This window comes from Falco peregrinus, chromosome 9 (assembly GCF_023634155.1).
Source record: "Falco peregrinus isolate bFalPer1 chromosome 9, bFalPer1.pri, whole genome shotgun sequence".
In the NCBI taxonomy this organism is placed as follows: Eukaryota; Metazoa; Chordata; class Aves; order Falconiformes; family Falconidae; genus Falco; species Falco peregrinus.
In genome coordinates this window covers 22,151,016-22,168,059 of record NC_073729.1, presented here as the reverse complement: position 1 = coordinate 22,168,059, position 17,044 = coordinate 22,151,016, and the positions used below count along the sequence as shown (strand labels likewise).

At 51.9% G+C, this 17,044-nt stretch overlaps 1 protein-coding gene across 1 annotated transcript in view; it reads right to left on the bottom strand.

Annotated features, from left to right (window-relative positions):
• The window catches only part of CDH22 (cadherin 22), an 86,056-nt gene that overhangs the window by 23,202 nt on the left and 45,810 nt on the right, over window positions 1-17,044 (bottom strand). Inside the window, 4 exon segments of the mRNA XM_055814619.1 lie at window positions 6,273-6,373; window positions 6,375-6,527; window positions 7,332-7,519; window positions 8,572-8,739. Of these exon segments, the coding sequence (XP_055670594.1) occupies window positions 6,273-6,373; window positions 6,375-6,527; window positions 7,332-7,519; window positions 8,572-8,739 (610 nt within the window).

Here is a 17,044-nt window from a genome sequence, read left to right as displayed (position 1 = left end):
AAGTAGATGTGTGCTCCTCGGGGAAGAGATTGGAAGGGAAGCCCAATCCAGCTGAGGACCTCAAGCACAGCCATAACACAAATAAAAAACACCACCACTGCAATCGGAATTAGAAATCCAGAAGGCCTACAAATCACAAACAATACAGCACAATGTTATTGTGTACAGCATCCTTCATACACACTGCATCCCAGAGTGCTCTACAGAATTAAATAATACAAGACAGCAAAGAGTACAAAGGATAAATTGGATGAATTACCAAAAGGAGGGCTGTGAAGAAATTAAAGCCTTCAGTCACATGTCCAACAACAGAAGGAAGATAAATGTAGAGACAAAGCAAGCTGGAAAGCTGATGAGACAGGACAGTACTGAGAGGCTGTGTCAGACGATGAGCTGAGCAGGACAGACTCTAGGCTAGAAGCATGCTCAGGATGGCGGAGGCATCGTACGCTGCAGGGTGGCTTTCCCAGGTGCTTGTGTCTTGCCTGGCACAGCCCAGCTGTGCTCTGTGGGTGCCTCATCCATGTGGCTCACAGCGGAGGAACACCAGTTCACTTTCTGCATGCAAGGATGACCACTCTACACAGAGGCATCAATGGTGTCCATGCCTTTCTGTCCCATGCCCTGGGTGGGGGAACCAGCTGCAGATGAGTGCCTCTTGTGGGGCACCTATCCACACAATCAGACAGCTCCGCCTCTGATGGAGGCACATACAAAGGCATTTCTACACTGTTTAAGGTGTTTTACAGTACCAGATTACATTCCCTAGCTTTCTCCCTTTCAGACAGACAGGGGGATGAGAGAGAAAATACAACAGCACTTGCCTGCAGTTAAGAAAAAATGTAAAAAAAATCATTTAAATAGCATCTGTGCACATGCACGGTCTAGCATGTTCTGCACCTATGTGGCTGCCTTCCACCCCCATCCTTGCACTTAGAGGCAATGGGGATCTGCCACACAAAGCCAGGTACAAGCCCAGGCATCTCTGAAGCAACTGCCAGGGACTTTCTAGCCATCCTGCATTTTCTGCCCTAACTCCTAGCTGGAAACAGCCTCTACAGGCACACAGCCAGCTCCAGGAGGAACAGTGACACTGTGCTGGCACATTCTGCAGCCTCTCATCCACCCTGTGCTTGCTCACTGCAAAGGGAAAGGAAAGGTCTGGCCGCTCTGACTTGTACCCATCAGTCCAATGTACTGCTAGAAGGAGGAACAGAAGCTGGGATGACAACACCTAGCATCTTTCCAATGGCATAATTCATGCATTTGCACAACTGCTTCCATTGTTCTACCACATCACCTGACCTCAAACATATCCACTTTTTAATACTGTTACAGTTCAAAATGGTACTTAACTCTCCATATGCCTTCCCTGTTTCTCAGGTAAGCACATGCCTGTTTTGTTCACACTCATGTCATTGCTGCATAAACAGAGATACCTGCAAAAAATAGCTACACAGAAAAACCCACTTACTGATGGGAGGCATCACTGAGCCTGGAAACATCTGACACCAGCTGCTTGCATGGCCGGAGGGCAGGAGGCTGATAGGGGAGCACCCTGTGTCACGCCACTGGTAACCTTTTCTTATGCTTCCAATTGTTTTGCTGTTAAGGTTGTCATCTGTCACTTCTGAATTGTATGGAGGACTGCCTGCCTATACCCTATAGCAGGGCACAAACCAGACCAGAGATCTGATCCCTTTGTCACCTGTGCTACTCACAGAGCTGCCACCTTCTCAACACTGTGTCAGGGGAAGGAGAGAGCTCTGAGCCTTGCCTGCGCTTGCCATGAAAGCAGGGCTGAGCCTGCTTCTACGCACTATGGGTTTGGAGGTGGCCGGTCCAGGTGGTTCTGTAGCTCTCCAACTGTGCAAAGCGCTGTGGAGGCTCTGGAGTTCTAGGCTAGCATTGGGGCTGGGGGCAGAGGGGGGCACAGGGATGGCCATCCGCCCCCCGCAAAGCTACAGCCATAACCGGCTCAGAGCTGCGGATCAGACCACTCCACACTGCTCTACACAACAGAGCTCCCCTCCAGGAGGTTACGGCTACCCCCATGCTAGAGCAGCGAGGATGAGAAGCTATCCATGACGCTCAGTTTACGCCACTTTGTGCAGTACAACCTTCACCGACCAATGTCTGTGCTGACCAGCACAAGCCCCTCCACCTCCAGTAGTGCAGCTTCATATTCATCTGGGCCACTGAAGCCAAACAGTGCTTCTGACCTGGGAAGAGGCAGCAATTAATCCCTGGGTCCTCCAGGTACTCAGAGACAGGACATATGCTCATTCCTCCTAAAGCTGGCTGGCACTCTGTATCTGGAACTGCAGTCCCCAGCTCTGATTGGGATGCGGACCTTGTAATCCGTTTTCCTCTCTTTCTGCTGGCACTGCCTGTTGGTTTGCATGTTACAAGTGACTGTTTAATTTAGACAGCTTTCTTGGTGCTCATCTTTCTCCTGAATGCATTTCTCAAGCAGTTTGTTTCACTTCTCCCCCTGAATGTAACAAGGAGCACATTTTATGCCACGTGTTTTGTTAATAGGGAGCTTTTCAAACACTGTGAAAAGCTTTTTGTTGTGTTTGTTTTTTCCTGCTCTCCCTTTTGTGCTGAAGCAGGTTGTAGTTCTTGCTGTGCTGTTGCAGTCTATAAAATGCCCATGTCCAACATGTGTCTCCAGATTTGGTGAATACCAAACAAGAATATCTCTGAGAACCTTAAATCCCAAGCAACATCTTCCCAGCGCTGATAAAGCCTGGAACACACACAACCAGAGCACAGGCTCCCACTGCAGAGAGAAAAACAAAAGGCTCCCATACAAACAGCCTCACATACGCAGTCAGTCTATCACTGTATTACCTCATACAATGGCTCAGCTGAGAAAAATTGCACTACGCCCAGGAAACGTACAGCTAAAGCCAAAAAGCCAACTGAAAGCTAAATTCTTTCTGAAAAAGAGTGCTTCCAGCTTTTGTTAGGCAACAAACAAGGATGGAATAAAACAAAAAGCACCAGTTCTTTAGAAAGGCATTTCCTGCCTGTGCCCGGTGGGGCTTAGCATTGCCCCCTGAGGGCATGCTGAACTTGAGCATGACTCCCTGCCTCACTGCATCCCACCGGAGGGAGGGTGTCCCTCCTGAGCAGCACAAGCTGGGGCTGCTCACCCAGAGATGGGTGCTCTTTGGGCACCCCAAGCCCCAGCTTTCCTCCCACCCGGGCAAGTGACTGCCAAGGGCTGTACATCCACAGGCAGCCAGGAGAGGGGCAGCAAACCGTGCCTCAGGGATGCCTCCTAAGAGCAGGGGAGCTGGACACCCCTCCAACCCTCGTGTCTTCATAACAGCTCACTTTGCAACCCAGCCTGGCTTGTCTGGGAGGGATTTGTTCTCACAGCAAATGGCTATGTCCTTGTGTCCTTACATCCACCCAGGAGGGCAGGGGAGCGCCAGGGTGAAACATGCCTCCAGCAGCTGCTTCAGGCTGGATGGTGCAGAAGCCACACAGCCGTTTGTGCTGGCCTAGGGATGAAAACAAGGAGCCAAAGGCACCTCCGTTCCCTTTTGGCTAAAAATACTTCCCAAACCTCGTTATTGGCAGCCTGGTGTCAGCAGGACCTGGAAACACTGACAGAGCTGATTTTTGCTCTGCTGTCTCTGGCATCCCTTGTTCTTTTCCTGCCTCAGGAGAAGAGAGCATCTCATCATGACAGAAGGTTGTGGCTCTCCCCTATTTACAGGGCAGAGCCAACACACAGACCCAAGGTCCAGAAGGCAGCAGGCACTGCAGAAACACAGCCATGCCTTCGCTCCTACCTCTAGCAGACAAGAATCAGGAAGTTAAAGGGATCCACTGAACTGCAGCAACTTGAAAGAGTTCATACCAACTTCAAGGAGTCAAGGATCAAATACCGGTCATGCTGTCAGGACCAGTTGCTCTCTAATGCATCAGAGGTGAAGCACAAGTGCTGGCTTCTTGTGACTGTACTTTGGGAGTAGCACACTTGAAATGCAAGGTGACTTACTGCTGTCTCCTGCTGACAGGTTAGTGTCACATCCTTGCAGGGTACTGCGGGATGCTTGCATTAATGTTTGTGCACCACTTTGAAGCTGTGAACAGCTGCCCACGCAGCAAAGTCTTTTATTAAATTACCTGGCTTAGCCAGAGTATGGGAAAGCACAAGAGATCCAACAGCACCTTCCACCTGCATTGGTGCCACACTGGTGTGATCAGTATAAACATTCGTCTCCACTTGGTGCATGTTAACGTGGCAGGGAGGGCTCACCCACCCGTACTCCCCAGGCAAGCACCAAGGGAGCATCCCGAGTGCACAGAGCTGCCACTGCTCATGACAGCAGGCAGTGCAAGAACAGAGGGGAGTGAAGAGATGGATGGATGGAGACCAAATGCCACAGGGGAGCAGGGGGGATGCAGGATAAGCTACCTGCCTGGGGATAGCTGGAGGGAGGACACGTATTTGAATGCATCAAGCCTGACAAAGGAAAAACACACTGCAACTCCCAAGCTGCAGCAGATGCCTGAGAGTTCTGTTGGCTGGACCCTCAGTGCCTGAGCACGAGGCATTGCCTTGTCTGGCACTAAGCTCACTGTAAGACAGACACTCGCATAGCAAAGTTTGGGCTCTAACCCTCTTGCTCCTGCAAGTACCTAAATCTGCTCCTCTCTGCTCCAAGTCCCCATCACCTTCTGCACAGTGGTAGCAAGCCTCCCTCTGCTTTCTTTTGTTCTGTTTGCAAACAATGCAACAAGCTCCACAGGGAAGCAGCACAAAGAACAAGAAAAAATGAGAATAAGAATAGTTCTGTCCCCAAGGCCCCTTTCCTACAATTACAGATCAGAAAATAAAAATGGTGTTCTGTAGCACTGCTAGAAACAGTCAAGTGAAAAAGCACGCACAGATGTGTGTGTGGACTAACAGCCACATGCTCAGGTTGGGCTACAAAGAAAGAAATCAGATGTGTAGCCTGAATGGAGAGGGTAGTCACACGACAAGGTGAGCAGAGAGAGGTACTTTGAGAACACGTCCAACAGACAGCACCGACTACGGCAAGTGGTGCACATACATAGTTCCTGGCAAGCCAAGGCTGATTTCATTCACATTCACCCCCAAGACAAATTTCAGCATCCAGCTTTGTGACACAATACTCTCTGCTAGCTGCCAGACATCCATAGATGGCAGCTTTTCATGTGTAAATTCTTTCCTGACCTTTCTAAACATCTCAATTTTCATTTCCAGGAAGATCAGGAGATGCCCCTCACCCCACCCTGAACCACTGTGCTCCCCATGGCTGCACAGCGCTGGAGCTCAGCACCCCAAGCAGCCATGCGGGGACATCATCTCCCTGGCCACGTCCTCCTCCATCCTGTGCCCCTGTCCCTGCTGTGTCCCAGTTTATCGCTGCCTGGGATGGGCTCCCTACAGAGCTCTCAAATGCAAAGCCACTGCTGAGCATTTGAAGCGGCTGTGCACAAGGTGCCCGCAGCCCTGCCGTCACCACGAGAACACACATTTCAAGGAAATTTTCCACACATTGGGGATGTTTTCTGAACACCTGCTTTCCAACCCAAGTGCTTGTGACTCAGGCCAGTTGGCAGAGCCAGAAGGCTGCTTTGTGCCTTAGGTAATAACAATTTAACAAGGTAACAATCTCTTTAGCCACAAATTAAATGGAAATGGGAAATGTCCTGTGTAGATAAGCTGCTGCCTGGATTATGCCTCCTGCCCAAATACAAACTCCTCTGATCTTTGATCCCTGTGCACACATGCACGCACACACGGCCAAGCTGTGGCTCTGCGCCTCCCAAGCCTCACCTCATCTGCCATCCTTCATCACTGCTCTCCTGTCATTCCTGGTCACTTGTCTGGCCTGTGTCAGGCACCACTGCAGGCACCTCCCTGTCAGCAGCAAGGACACGCAAGTGTCACCCAGCCACCTTCCCCAAGACTCCGCTGGCACTCTCAAACGCAATCACTTGCCAGCAACGAATCTGTCACCTGTGAGACAGCTGCTCTTGTTTGCCTGTTGCTTGTGCACAGGCTGCCACCCACCCCCCGGCTGCCTGTCCCATAGGACACACTCACGTGCTTGGCCACGTGTGCAGGACTTGTCACCTGCACTGCCCCTCCTTCTCTGCCACAACCTCCCCTCTGCCCCAGCCATGGCCACAAGCCCCCCTCGGCCACGTGCATCCCTTACAGGTGAACCCATGCCCACCGCTGGAAGGAAGATGATGCAAGGTTTAGGTGGCTACTTTACCGGACAGGATGGTTCGCTGTGTCCGGGTCCAGGGCGGTGACCACCCCCACAACAGAGCCAACATGCGCATCCTCCTGGACCTCCATCAGGTTGGAGGGGGGGGCGGAACTCGGGGGGCTCGTCGACATCCAGCACCGAGACCCGCACGATGGTCTGGTCCCGGAAGGTGCCCAGGTCAACGAACCGTGGGTCTACAAACTTGTTGAGGGCCTCTACCACGACAGTGTGCACTTTCTTCGACTCGTAGTCAAGAGGCTGGGACAACAGGAGAGGGTTAGCTGTACCCAGCCCCAGAAGCCCCCTGGCTGCCCCTCCCTTCACTGGAGACACAGGGGGCAGCACTAAAGCCACCTGCCCTCCAGGCATGGGAGGCTGGGAGCTCATGCTCTGCCCTCCCACCAGCACCCCCCACACTGAGGGGGACTGGAGGAACTGTCAGCCTCTGGCCCGCTACCCCAGGACCCCCGACAGGGCGACCAGGCTGCAAGGATTCCCTGGGAAGATAGCACACTGTGTGTTGCAAATGAGCAGGTTCTGATCATTAATCACCCTGCTATTATTTCTACAGGGGAGGCAAGCTGAATACAGTGGCCTTGGTGAACAATCATTCTTTCTTGCCTGCATCAAGCGTTTGCTTGATTGTTTTTGCCACCAAAAGCAGATACAGTAAAAAGTGCTGCTGGTCAGGTACAGGAGTTATGTGGGCATATTTCTACCCTAACAGGCGCTATCAATAACAGTTATAAGCACTCGCTTCCATGGCCCTATGCATGGCTCGCTTCTCTGCCACACTGGGAGCTGCCCTGCACAGGCTCCAGCAGGCACTGTGCTGCTGCTCCTTTTCAGCCTTTCCTCACAGACACAGGTCTGTGTTTTGCCGTCCAGCCAGAATGGAGGTAGGTCTCTCCCTGCACCTGCAGGCACAAAAACGCTACTGCTAGCGTAACACTCGGAGAAGCATTTAGTTCAACTCAAATGCAGCAGCAGGGATCCCCAAAGGAAAGGGCTCTCCTAGAGAGCTGTGCCCTCCCTACCCAACCAGCCTTCATCATCTCTCACCTTCTGTACCATGATGACAGCCTCTTGGGTATTGCTGTCCGTGGTGACTTTGAACATCTCAACACCCTCCTCATCCTTCACCTGATATGTCATATCCGTGTTCTCCCCAACGTCAGAGTCCTCTGCCTTCACCCTCCCAATGGCAGTGCCCACAGGGGCAGTTTCAACAATGCTGAACTGATACATCTCTGGAGGAGGAAAAGGTACCAGGGTCACTGCTTCTGCCTTTGAACTCCCTCCAGGTCGATGCAGCCCTTTGTGTACCTCCCTGTGGGTGCCCTTGGACTACGAGGGCTGCCCAACCTCTACCGGTGTCTATAGCCCAGAAAGCCCAACCAGGGGAAATACATACCCCAGCCAAAAATAAGGGCTGAGGGAAGATAACTGGGGAGCACTGATGTTTCAAGGTGCTGGGTGAAGTAAGGGCCGATTTCTCTGCATGGACATTGCTCTGCAATCAGCATTCTCCGATTCTTTGCAAACTTTACTATTTCTAATTTCTAGGAGATGCAGGTGAAGAGCTGAGACTCCTCTGGCTGCAGCACCTTTTCTGGCCTGCCAGCCACAAGCTGCTGGTGCCTGCAGCTGGCGTGCACTGAACAGCCCACTCTTTGCAGCAGGATCACCCACCCTCCTCATCTGGGAAGGCTCCCGGGTTAGACACAAGCATGAGCCACAGGCCACTAGCAGCAACGTGGAAAACAGAGCTGTCTTGTGACAAGGCTACCGTCTGAGCTGGGCAGTGTCACCATGCCTCACAATGGGGCAGAGCCTACCAAGCTCTGACGCAACAGCCAGGAGCGGCCAGGCCAGCAGCTGAGTGCCCGCCCGAGCTCCCAGGAAACAGCAGCATGGGCCGGGCTGTCCTCTCCCCCAGCACCGCTCAGAGAGGGGTCAGGAAAGGGCTAGCTCTGCTGTCCCCACCACACAGCCCTGCTCACCCCCAGGACTAGCAACGGGAGCAGGGCTCTTGTCCGGGGCCCCAGACAGTCTCAGCCAAGGCAGCTGCCCCTCCATCACGCTGCCAGGCAGGGACACACTCAGACCCAGGCAAGGAGCTGTGCGTGCCACGGTACCTTGGTGCTGCTGCCCTGCAAGTGGCACAAGCAGACGGGCTGGCTCACCCTGCAGACACGTGCCAGGCTGTGCTGGAAGCTGAGCTTCTGTCCCACTGCCCACAAGGGGCCAGGACCAGGACCAAGGGCCAGTGCTCACCCCCCTCACTGCTGTCAGGACTTACTCTGAGGAAAGCGCGGTGGGTTGTCATTGACATCAGTGACTACAATGGTGACTGTGGTGGATCCAGACAGGCCACCCAGCTGTCCTGCCATGTCCGTTGCACGGATCACCACCTCATACCGGTCCTGCGTCTCACGGTCCAGGTCAGCCACGGCCGTCCGGATCACACCTGGAAACCAGCATGACAGCGTGAACACGGGCAGGTCACAGAGCATCCGCAGTCACAGACAGGGTGAGGCTGGAAGGGGCCGCTGGAGATTACCTCTTCTAAGCCCCAACTCTAAACAGGATCAGCTAGATCTCCCAGCCTCTCCACATACGGTAGATGCTCCTACTTCACCCATCTTCATGGCCCTTCCCTGTTCTCAGCCCATGCCCAGTTCTGTCTCATATGTGGCAGCTCAGAACCACATACGGCACTTGCACCATCTTGCCAGTGCTGAAAAGGGATGGGCTACCTCCCTTGACTACAGGCGACAGCAGCCTGAGGTGCTGTGGGCCACCTTTGCCACAGGAGCACGCTGCTGGCAACATCTGCTGGGCTCTGCTGCAGAGGGGAGCAAGCCCTGCACAGAGATCATATAAGCCAAAGCTGAGCCCGGGGGGCTGTCAGCCAGGCAGAAACATCCTGAACCCCTGCCACGGAGCCCAGGAATAGCCACAGGCCCAGCCTGATCCCAGCAAGTCTCCACAGCCAACTCACAGGCATGTTGCATGAAACATTTCTGACTGCTGCTGCTACCGTGGGCTGCCAGTAGCTCTGACAGGCTTGAACCCCATCTCAGAGCTCTCTGCTCCTCTCCAGGAAGGCCAGGAGCCGGGTGAAGGACTGCTGGGGGCCAGAGGCACAGGAGCCAGAGGACTCGCTCAGATGCTGGGGCTGTGCTGGGGCCAGCCTCCAGGTTTGCACAGAAAGGCAGCATGAGAGCCCCGGCTGAGTCACAAACCCCCTTTGGCACAAATCTGCAACAGCCCACTTATCTCTATCTGCTCAAGCAGGAGCCAGGCTTGCTGCAGCATTCCTAACAGAACACGGGCACTCTGAGCCCAGGCTCCATTTCACAGGTGCCTCATGGCTCAAGCACGCCTGGAGGGCCCCCCTGTTTGATTTGGAAAATGGGAGGGGGGCAGCACATTTCCCAAAGTCCGTTTGCACAAACCCCCTCATTTTCAAGTGCCCCTCTAAGTTAAGGAGGCCAGAGATGATATACAAGCTCTGTGTCAGGGGCTGAGAATGCACTAAAGACTGTAAAACCTAACAAAATGTATGGTGTATTAGTACTTTTTATGAAATGAAGTCTCTTAAAAAGAAGTGTTTCCAGGTATTCAGTAGCCACCTGGGCTTGGGGGAAATGACCTGGGCTAAAATATAAAGGAATGTAAACCATGAAACAAAGAGTAGTAAAACCCAGAGAACACTGTGAAAGGCAGAATTACTACTTCCTATGTCACCCAGGAGTGTTTAATTTACATGGAAATAAAGCAGAGAAGAAATACTCTAAGAATGGAAGCAAGCAGTGATTCTGCCCTGAGGTGGCACCAGGAGCACGCATGAGTACATACAGGGATACAAGGTCATTAGCGGCACATTCCCAGTCCCACTGTACCAACACCACCACAGAACAGCCACGAATCAGCTTAAAACCCCCTCCAGCTCAGCTCCTTAACATTCCCATAGATAAAGACATTGTTTTCTGTTTCTGTAATTGCTCCCTCTTCCAGGCTTTTCTGTTTAACTGTTAGTTTTACCTCCTCCTACTGTGAACTGCAAGATCTTTGCTTTTTTTTAACCTGTAATCCTGCCTGGAGTTAGAGAAAATGCTGGGGAGTGGGGGTGGGGGTGTTGCTTGGCTGTGGTCTCCAGTGAGGGGGTCCAACCTGGAGGGAACAAGAGGCTCTCCCCTTGCCAAGTGACAGCAGAATCATCCAGTTGCTTTCAGCAACTTGCAAGACAATTTGCTGACATGCAAAGTGAGCAATAACAGAGCATCGCAGCCATCCATGCCACCGGGCCCAAAGCAGATACTTCTGGGCAGCACAACCTGAGCACAGTGGAGAGCTGCAAGGAGACAAGACATGGCTTAGCGGGTGCACCCCAGGTATCAGCCCTCTACAGCCAGCTGGTTGCCACCATTTCCCCGTTCATGTGTCTGATGTGACCTTGTGCACCTCCTGACAAAGGCTATGGGTGGATGGCTCACACCCAGGAGCCACTGGGGCTGTGGCCCAAAGGCAGTCAGAAATGTCCCTAAGCTGAGAGGATGAAATTCACCCCTTTGCATGATATTACAGGTGCAGCAGGAGCTGGCAACACTGTTCTGGAGAGCTCTCTCTCCTTGCTTTCTGGAACTAGCAATTATTCCAACGATTATCATAGTTAGGATCTATTATAAAGACATAACCAGCGTTTCAGTTCCTTGCAGTTCCCCAGCTCTTGTGGACAGACACAATATCACCCACCTTCCCTTGTTCTACTGTCATTTCAGTTCTGTAATTACCTGGACTCCCACCACCTTCAGCCCCAGGAATGTGGAGGGGGCTCTGTCTCACTAGCCATCTCTTCTGCACTTCCAGCATCTGCCTGTTTACACACTTGTAACTCTCAGCCCTCCTATCGCTCCACACTCCCGGCCATCACGCAGGTGAGATGCAGCACAGAGCGCTGCCAAACTTCTGCTAGGGAGCATCCCAACCTCTCCATGGGAAGGCAGCAGGTGCTGACCCTGTGATGGGGCCTAGGGTCCACACCGGCTCCCTCCTCGACCCTGGACCTGTTCAGAGGAAGGCACTTGACCAGGGGTCCCACCCCACCTCGTCCAAATGGGGTTGAGAGAGTGATGCACGCGCCCCCACACACGCACCCCAGGGAGAACTGCAGTCTCCCCTCTGAGAGCAGGCACTGGCCCTGCACAAGCACCCAGGGCTGCACGGGACTGGCCTCAGCTGGTCGTGCTTATAGGCCTTCTCGTGCCACTCCACCACGAATACAAACCCACTATTTCTGGGCAAGCACCATCTCATTGAAATTTAAGCAATTCTGTTAATTAAAGGTGTCTGAAGCATTTTATAATGAAAATGATTCATGTCAGCACAATAGTGATGAATTGGGATGAGAGGGAAAAAGCTCATGCATTCACCAAGGCTGTAATGACTTAACTGAGCTGCTTGTAATAATATAGCTCATAATACGCGATGCAAGATGGGAGGAAAGTGCTCAGGCGCTTCCCAGAACACCTCCAAGGTCATCCATCCCGACAGGGAGCAAGCCCAGGCCATTTGGCATGTGCAGAACAGGCCAAACAGCCCCAGCTGGCTCTGGTTATTCTAGTGGCAGGAGGCAGACAAAATCCTTGTCTTTGGCGAGGGTGCACACCGAGCAGAAACCATCTCCTACCAAGATGTTGTTTGTCCAGTTCGTCCTAGGAGAGTGAGGGTCTGATGCAGATGTAGTGCCCCATGCCCCAGGCCTCCAAGAGCTCCAGCAGCACTCTCACCAAGAGACCTGTTCCCCCTAAACTTGCTCAGGCCACACCAGGCTGCTACCCCAACTGTCAGGCTGGTTTTGTCTCTTAGGCTGAGGTAGCGCTTCCCATTTACTAGTGGCCTTGACAAACCAGGGTCTCCAAACATATTCCACACCAATTCCTTGAATATGGCTCTATGAGTGCTGCCATAGAGAGCCACCAGCAGCAAACATGCATGGTCCCATCTCCTAAGAGGCAGGAAAGCCTCTGCTCCCCGACCCCCAGGAACTCTGCAAAGCAGCAGCAAGTGATGGTGGCAGACCTGCTCTCAGGGCACAGAGACAGAAGAGGCAGGGACCTCTGCTGCTGTATGTTGAAAAGTCCTTGCTGTCATCTCCCAAGATTCACGTTCTTTCCAGCCAAACTACCAAACTTTGTCCTTCCCAGACACTGCTAATAAAGCAAGAACCACCTCCAGCTCAGACTCATCTCCCTAGTTCTTGTCAGCATCTGTTATAGCTGAATAATCCAGATGCACGGTGGCATACCCTCTGGTACAAGGCACATGTGGCCTTCCAGCATGATCCAGATTAATCAGTAAAATTACCAGGCAAGGGGACACTTACAGCATCACATATATACCATCAAATCTGCTCAACCAGCAGACACTCTTTGGGCGATAAAAAACAAAGCAGGACAAAGTACTCAGCAGGTAACCGCCTTCCAGGAATCCCAATTACTATGGGCTTTGCTCTGCTCTTGGATACTTCTAGCTCAGATGTCCACATCCTCTGAGACCCTCTGGACAGGTCACCTTCCAGCTGAGGGCAGTCAGGAACAACATGCTCCCTGCCACAAAGCCAGAAAGTAATGTATCATGGAGGCATCCTCAGGAGGTCCCTGGTCCAACTACAGCTCAGAGCAGGCAGTCTTCAAAGGCAGATGAGATTACTCAGGGCCATGCCCAGTCAGGTTTTGAGTATCTCCAAGGACAGAAATGCCACCTTCATGGTGACAAGTTTTCTCTTCCTGCCATTTGTCTCTTTTTACTGTGTATGCCTGAGAAGAGTCTTCTCTATCTTCTCTCCTATTTAGCTGGACAAAACCAGATTCACTCCTCCCCAGCAGCTTGGCCAGTCGAAGCAAATAGATCTCTGCCTCGAGGAGGAGGTTAGCCAACTGCAGATGGGGTCTTAGCCCCAGGAACCAGCACTTCATCCCCACTACGTGCAGAGCCACCCTTCCCATCCTTAGGGCAATTTGGAAGGCAGAAACTACAGGTGGTCTAAGCAAGGTACTAGGCACAAGGCTCAGGAGGTTCATGTCTCTTCAGCAAATAAGGTACAGAGTGAGATCCAGAAATGGAAACAGCACGGTTGCATCAGCATAACCAAGCTAACCAGCAAAGCTAATTGGAAGGGAGCAGAATCACCCAACTATTGTGACTGAGGGATGCTGCAGCCTGCGGATTTCTAACACAGTACCTTTCACAGCAGGTGGCCAAGTCTTTGTCAAACCAGCTGCCCCATAGCTCCTAGGGCAGCACCCGCAGAGACAGAGCAACTGCCACTGCTCAGAGAGGAGAACCTACAGGCTGGAATCAGCCTTCCCCACGCCAGCACTGAGGCACCAGTGCCCTGGAGGGAGGCACCTGCAGTCAGCTCTGGCAGATGGGCCAGCACACTTACCCTCCCTTTGTCCCTTCTTTTAGCAGCTAAATCCCTCGTCACTTCATATTAATTCCCACTGCACATTAGTAGTTATAATTTCCTCAAGATGACTAAACACACAGTTTGATCCCAAACCAGCTGAAGTTCTTGCACCAGTCTCTGAAGAGGACTGTTAACATTCGATCTTGCTAATAAGAGCAATCACCTTAAATAAGCATTCTCTGCAGACCCTCATCACCCATGCTCAGACCCCCTGTCCCTGTGCACAGCTCTGGTAAATAAGCTTCTGGGATGGGGCACAGATCTGTGTAAACCCAAGAGAGCGCGCGCGCACACGCATACCGATTTGTGTTTCCAGGCACCAAGGAGCATTTTTAACAAACTGGCGAGAGCAGCAGAGAAACATGTTCTGCCTCCCACCACTGCATCACACAAACCCAACAGTTCATCAGCCCAGTTCAGCATGTGGCATGATCTCAGCCACAACTCCTCTCCCAGTCCACCCTTACCACCCCAGGACTAGGGCTGTAATCAGTCTCCAAACAGGGCAAGGCTGGCTCTGTAAGGGTCTGTAAGTAAGGGTGAAACAATTAATGGCTGCACACAACCAACCATCAGCTTCACCTCAACTGGCCAGTATTTCTTTTCCTGCTCTCCCTGGCACAAGTACCTCTAAGCCCTCACCAGCTAAGTCTCCAAATCAGGAGACAGGCTCTAGAACTCAGGAACATTTTAAGTAATCATAAATGTCAGACTGCATTTCAATTAGCCTTCTCAGTCCTTCTGCCTTTTCCCTGCGCACAGCAGAACGTCAGATTTTAAGAAACTCTTCCTTTCAGTAAAAGGCAAGATTCCCACGTACGCTCCTGAACCAACAACTGGGCTTTTAAGGAAAGCACCAAGTATCACAAGGCCTGCAGTATTACCTGTTGTGATTGCTCTGTAGCAGTCAATGTCCCTGCAAAGGGATGAACTAGGCTGCTGGAGCCAAGGGCACCAGGTTGTGCCCTCCTTCTGGGTGTCCATTATTTTCAGGTTTCCTCCCGAGGTTGTGGGTAGCAAGCTGTTGCTGGCAACAGCAAGTCTCTGCCGTGCTGGCCACAGATGAGGACGGGCATTGCAAAGAACACAGGAACACACATGAGCAGGCAGGCAAGCTGCCTGTGAAAGAAGCAATTTGCCCCTACAAAGGTGAATGATCTGCAGAGGTACAGAGTGCAGGATGACACAAAGCAACATGAAAGTATGGCCTGTAAATTTAAATGCACACTGATTTCTCCTCTCATGTAAATGCACTGGGAGTCACATACACTCTATGCCTATCTCAGCAATTGAAAAGTCTAAGTTAGAAGGATCCTGGTGAGGAGGGGCTTCCTGGAGCTAGAACAGGAACTAGCACTAAGCCTCCTGCTCCACGTCCTGCTGCGCAAAGTGGGGGGGACGGACATACGGACGGACACGGCCCCGCAGCCAGCCAGCAGCCCCAGGGCAGGAGAGAGGCTCTACAGCCAGGCTGAAGTGCTCTCACGCAGAAGCAACACCCACCACCAACACATGCGGCTGTTTTCCAACAGAAGCAGCAAAGCACACACAGGGGCTGACTACTGTAGGAGCACAGCCTCCCTCCTTCAGCAGCCACGAAACGGCACAATGTAGCTCCCTTGCTAGAAAGAGCAGTCAAAGATCAGCTGCACCCCACCTGCAAACTGAGGATGAATGGTCAGCACAAAGCCTCAATGTGACTAATGCCTGCGGGCTCTTGCAAGAAACCTAGGGGATATTATCACAGCTAGCAAGAAAGTCATGCCTCCAGAGTTTGTGCATACAAAGCTCCCGATTCATACACCGAAAAAGCCAGCCTAGACCCTCAGCATATGCAGGGTAAGTTCTGGGACCTGGCTTGGGGTACACAACACAAATGCACACACAGTTTCAGTTCCTGAAACTCAGTTCTCAAAGTACAAGAGGTAGTAGCCGGTGTATACGAAAGAAAAGCCCATATGGATCAGCTGTGCTTTTTCTTCACCATCATTCAACACTGTGGAAACTGAAATCATTCTCCACAGCTTTGCGGACACCAGCAAGTGCCGTGCTGCAGCTCCCACTGTTCCAGTGGGGCCATTTAGTTGTTAGTCTCCCTCTAAAAAGATGTTTGTGACAGTACATGAATTCAAGGCTTATTGAGTGTTAGGATTCAGCATAGCATGGCATCAAGATGGTTTGGGTCTGCCTTTGACAGGTCCATCAAATCCAAAATTCCAGCTGAATACTACAGCTAGTAACATCCAAGAACAGGAGACAAGCTTAACAACATACACGCTGTTCATATCCTATAGGCAACTGTGCAAACCACACTTGTACGTGCAAAACTGATGCTATGAAGGACAGTGCGAAAAGAGCTGGTTGTAAAGGCAAGGAAGGAAGAAAGCACACACGCTGGAAGGTGTCACGGGCTTAGGTGGTGTGCAAGGGAGCACTGCATGTATGGACCTACAAGAAAAGGTGGAGAAGAAAGTCAAAACCAAAAAGGGAAAACAAATTGTTCTTCATTACTATGTATTATAAGAAATGTAACATGCCAGGTTTTTACGGTTCTTTTTATGGCCATTAATAACAATGGTGGCTCTTGAGAGTTATGCTGCTACAGGTAATTAAAACTCATGCTCAGGGCACAAGCCAGGCCCCCCAGGGCAGTCAGACCAGGACTCCCATGTGGAGCACCAAGAACTGGTCCAAGTGCAGAGTAGGAGCGGGATGGGATTTGCTTGGGTGGATGTGCTGGCTCCTTGCCACTACCAGAGACTCAACAAAACAATGTCCCCCCTCGGCACCACGAGTCCTGTACTTGCTGCCCCCAGCTCCGCACCCACCCAGGCTGGCACTGACAGCAGGGCACACAGCTCATGCCAGGCACGAGGCCACAGGTGGTACAGGACAGGCTGCAGCTGCATCTTAAGTGGCTGACGGGCAGAGCTGCCCACTGCATTCCTGGTGCCCAGGTAAGGCAGCTGCAAAAGGCTAACTGCAACCCAGATGCCACTGAAGAGTCAGCCCCCATACCTGTTTAAGCGGTCAGATATTCTGGAAACAGATGTGCTCAAAAGGGGCCGAGGACTCTTCTGCACACTGTCAGCAGTTTTGCTTTTATGAATCACAAGCAAGTAGAACAGTAAATCAACAACAACAACACCCCCCTGCGTAGGAAACAGCCAGCTTGAGAATTCAGACACAAAAAGTCAAGGAATCAAGAAGCTTGGATTCCCAGAGTGACATTAATTCTCACCACAGTCCCACAGGGCACATTTTAGTTTATGCCTTAATACAGAGCATTAATGTTTTT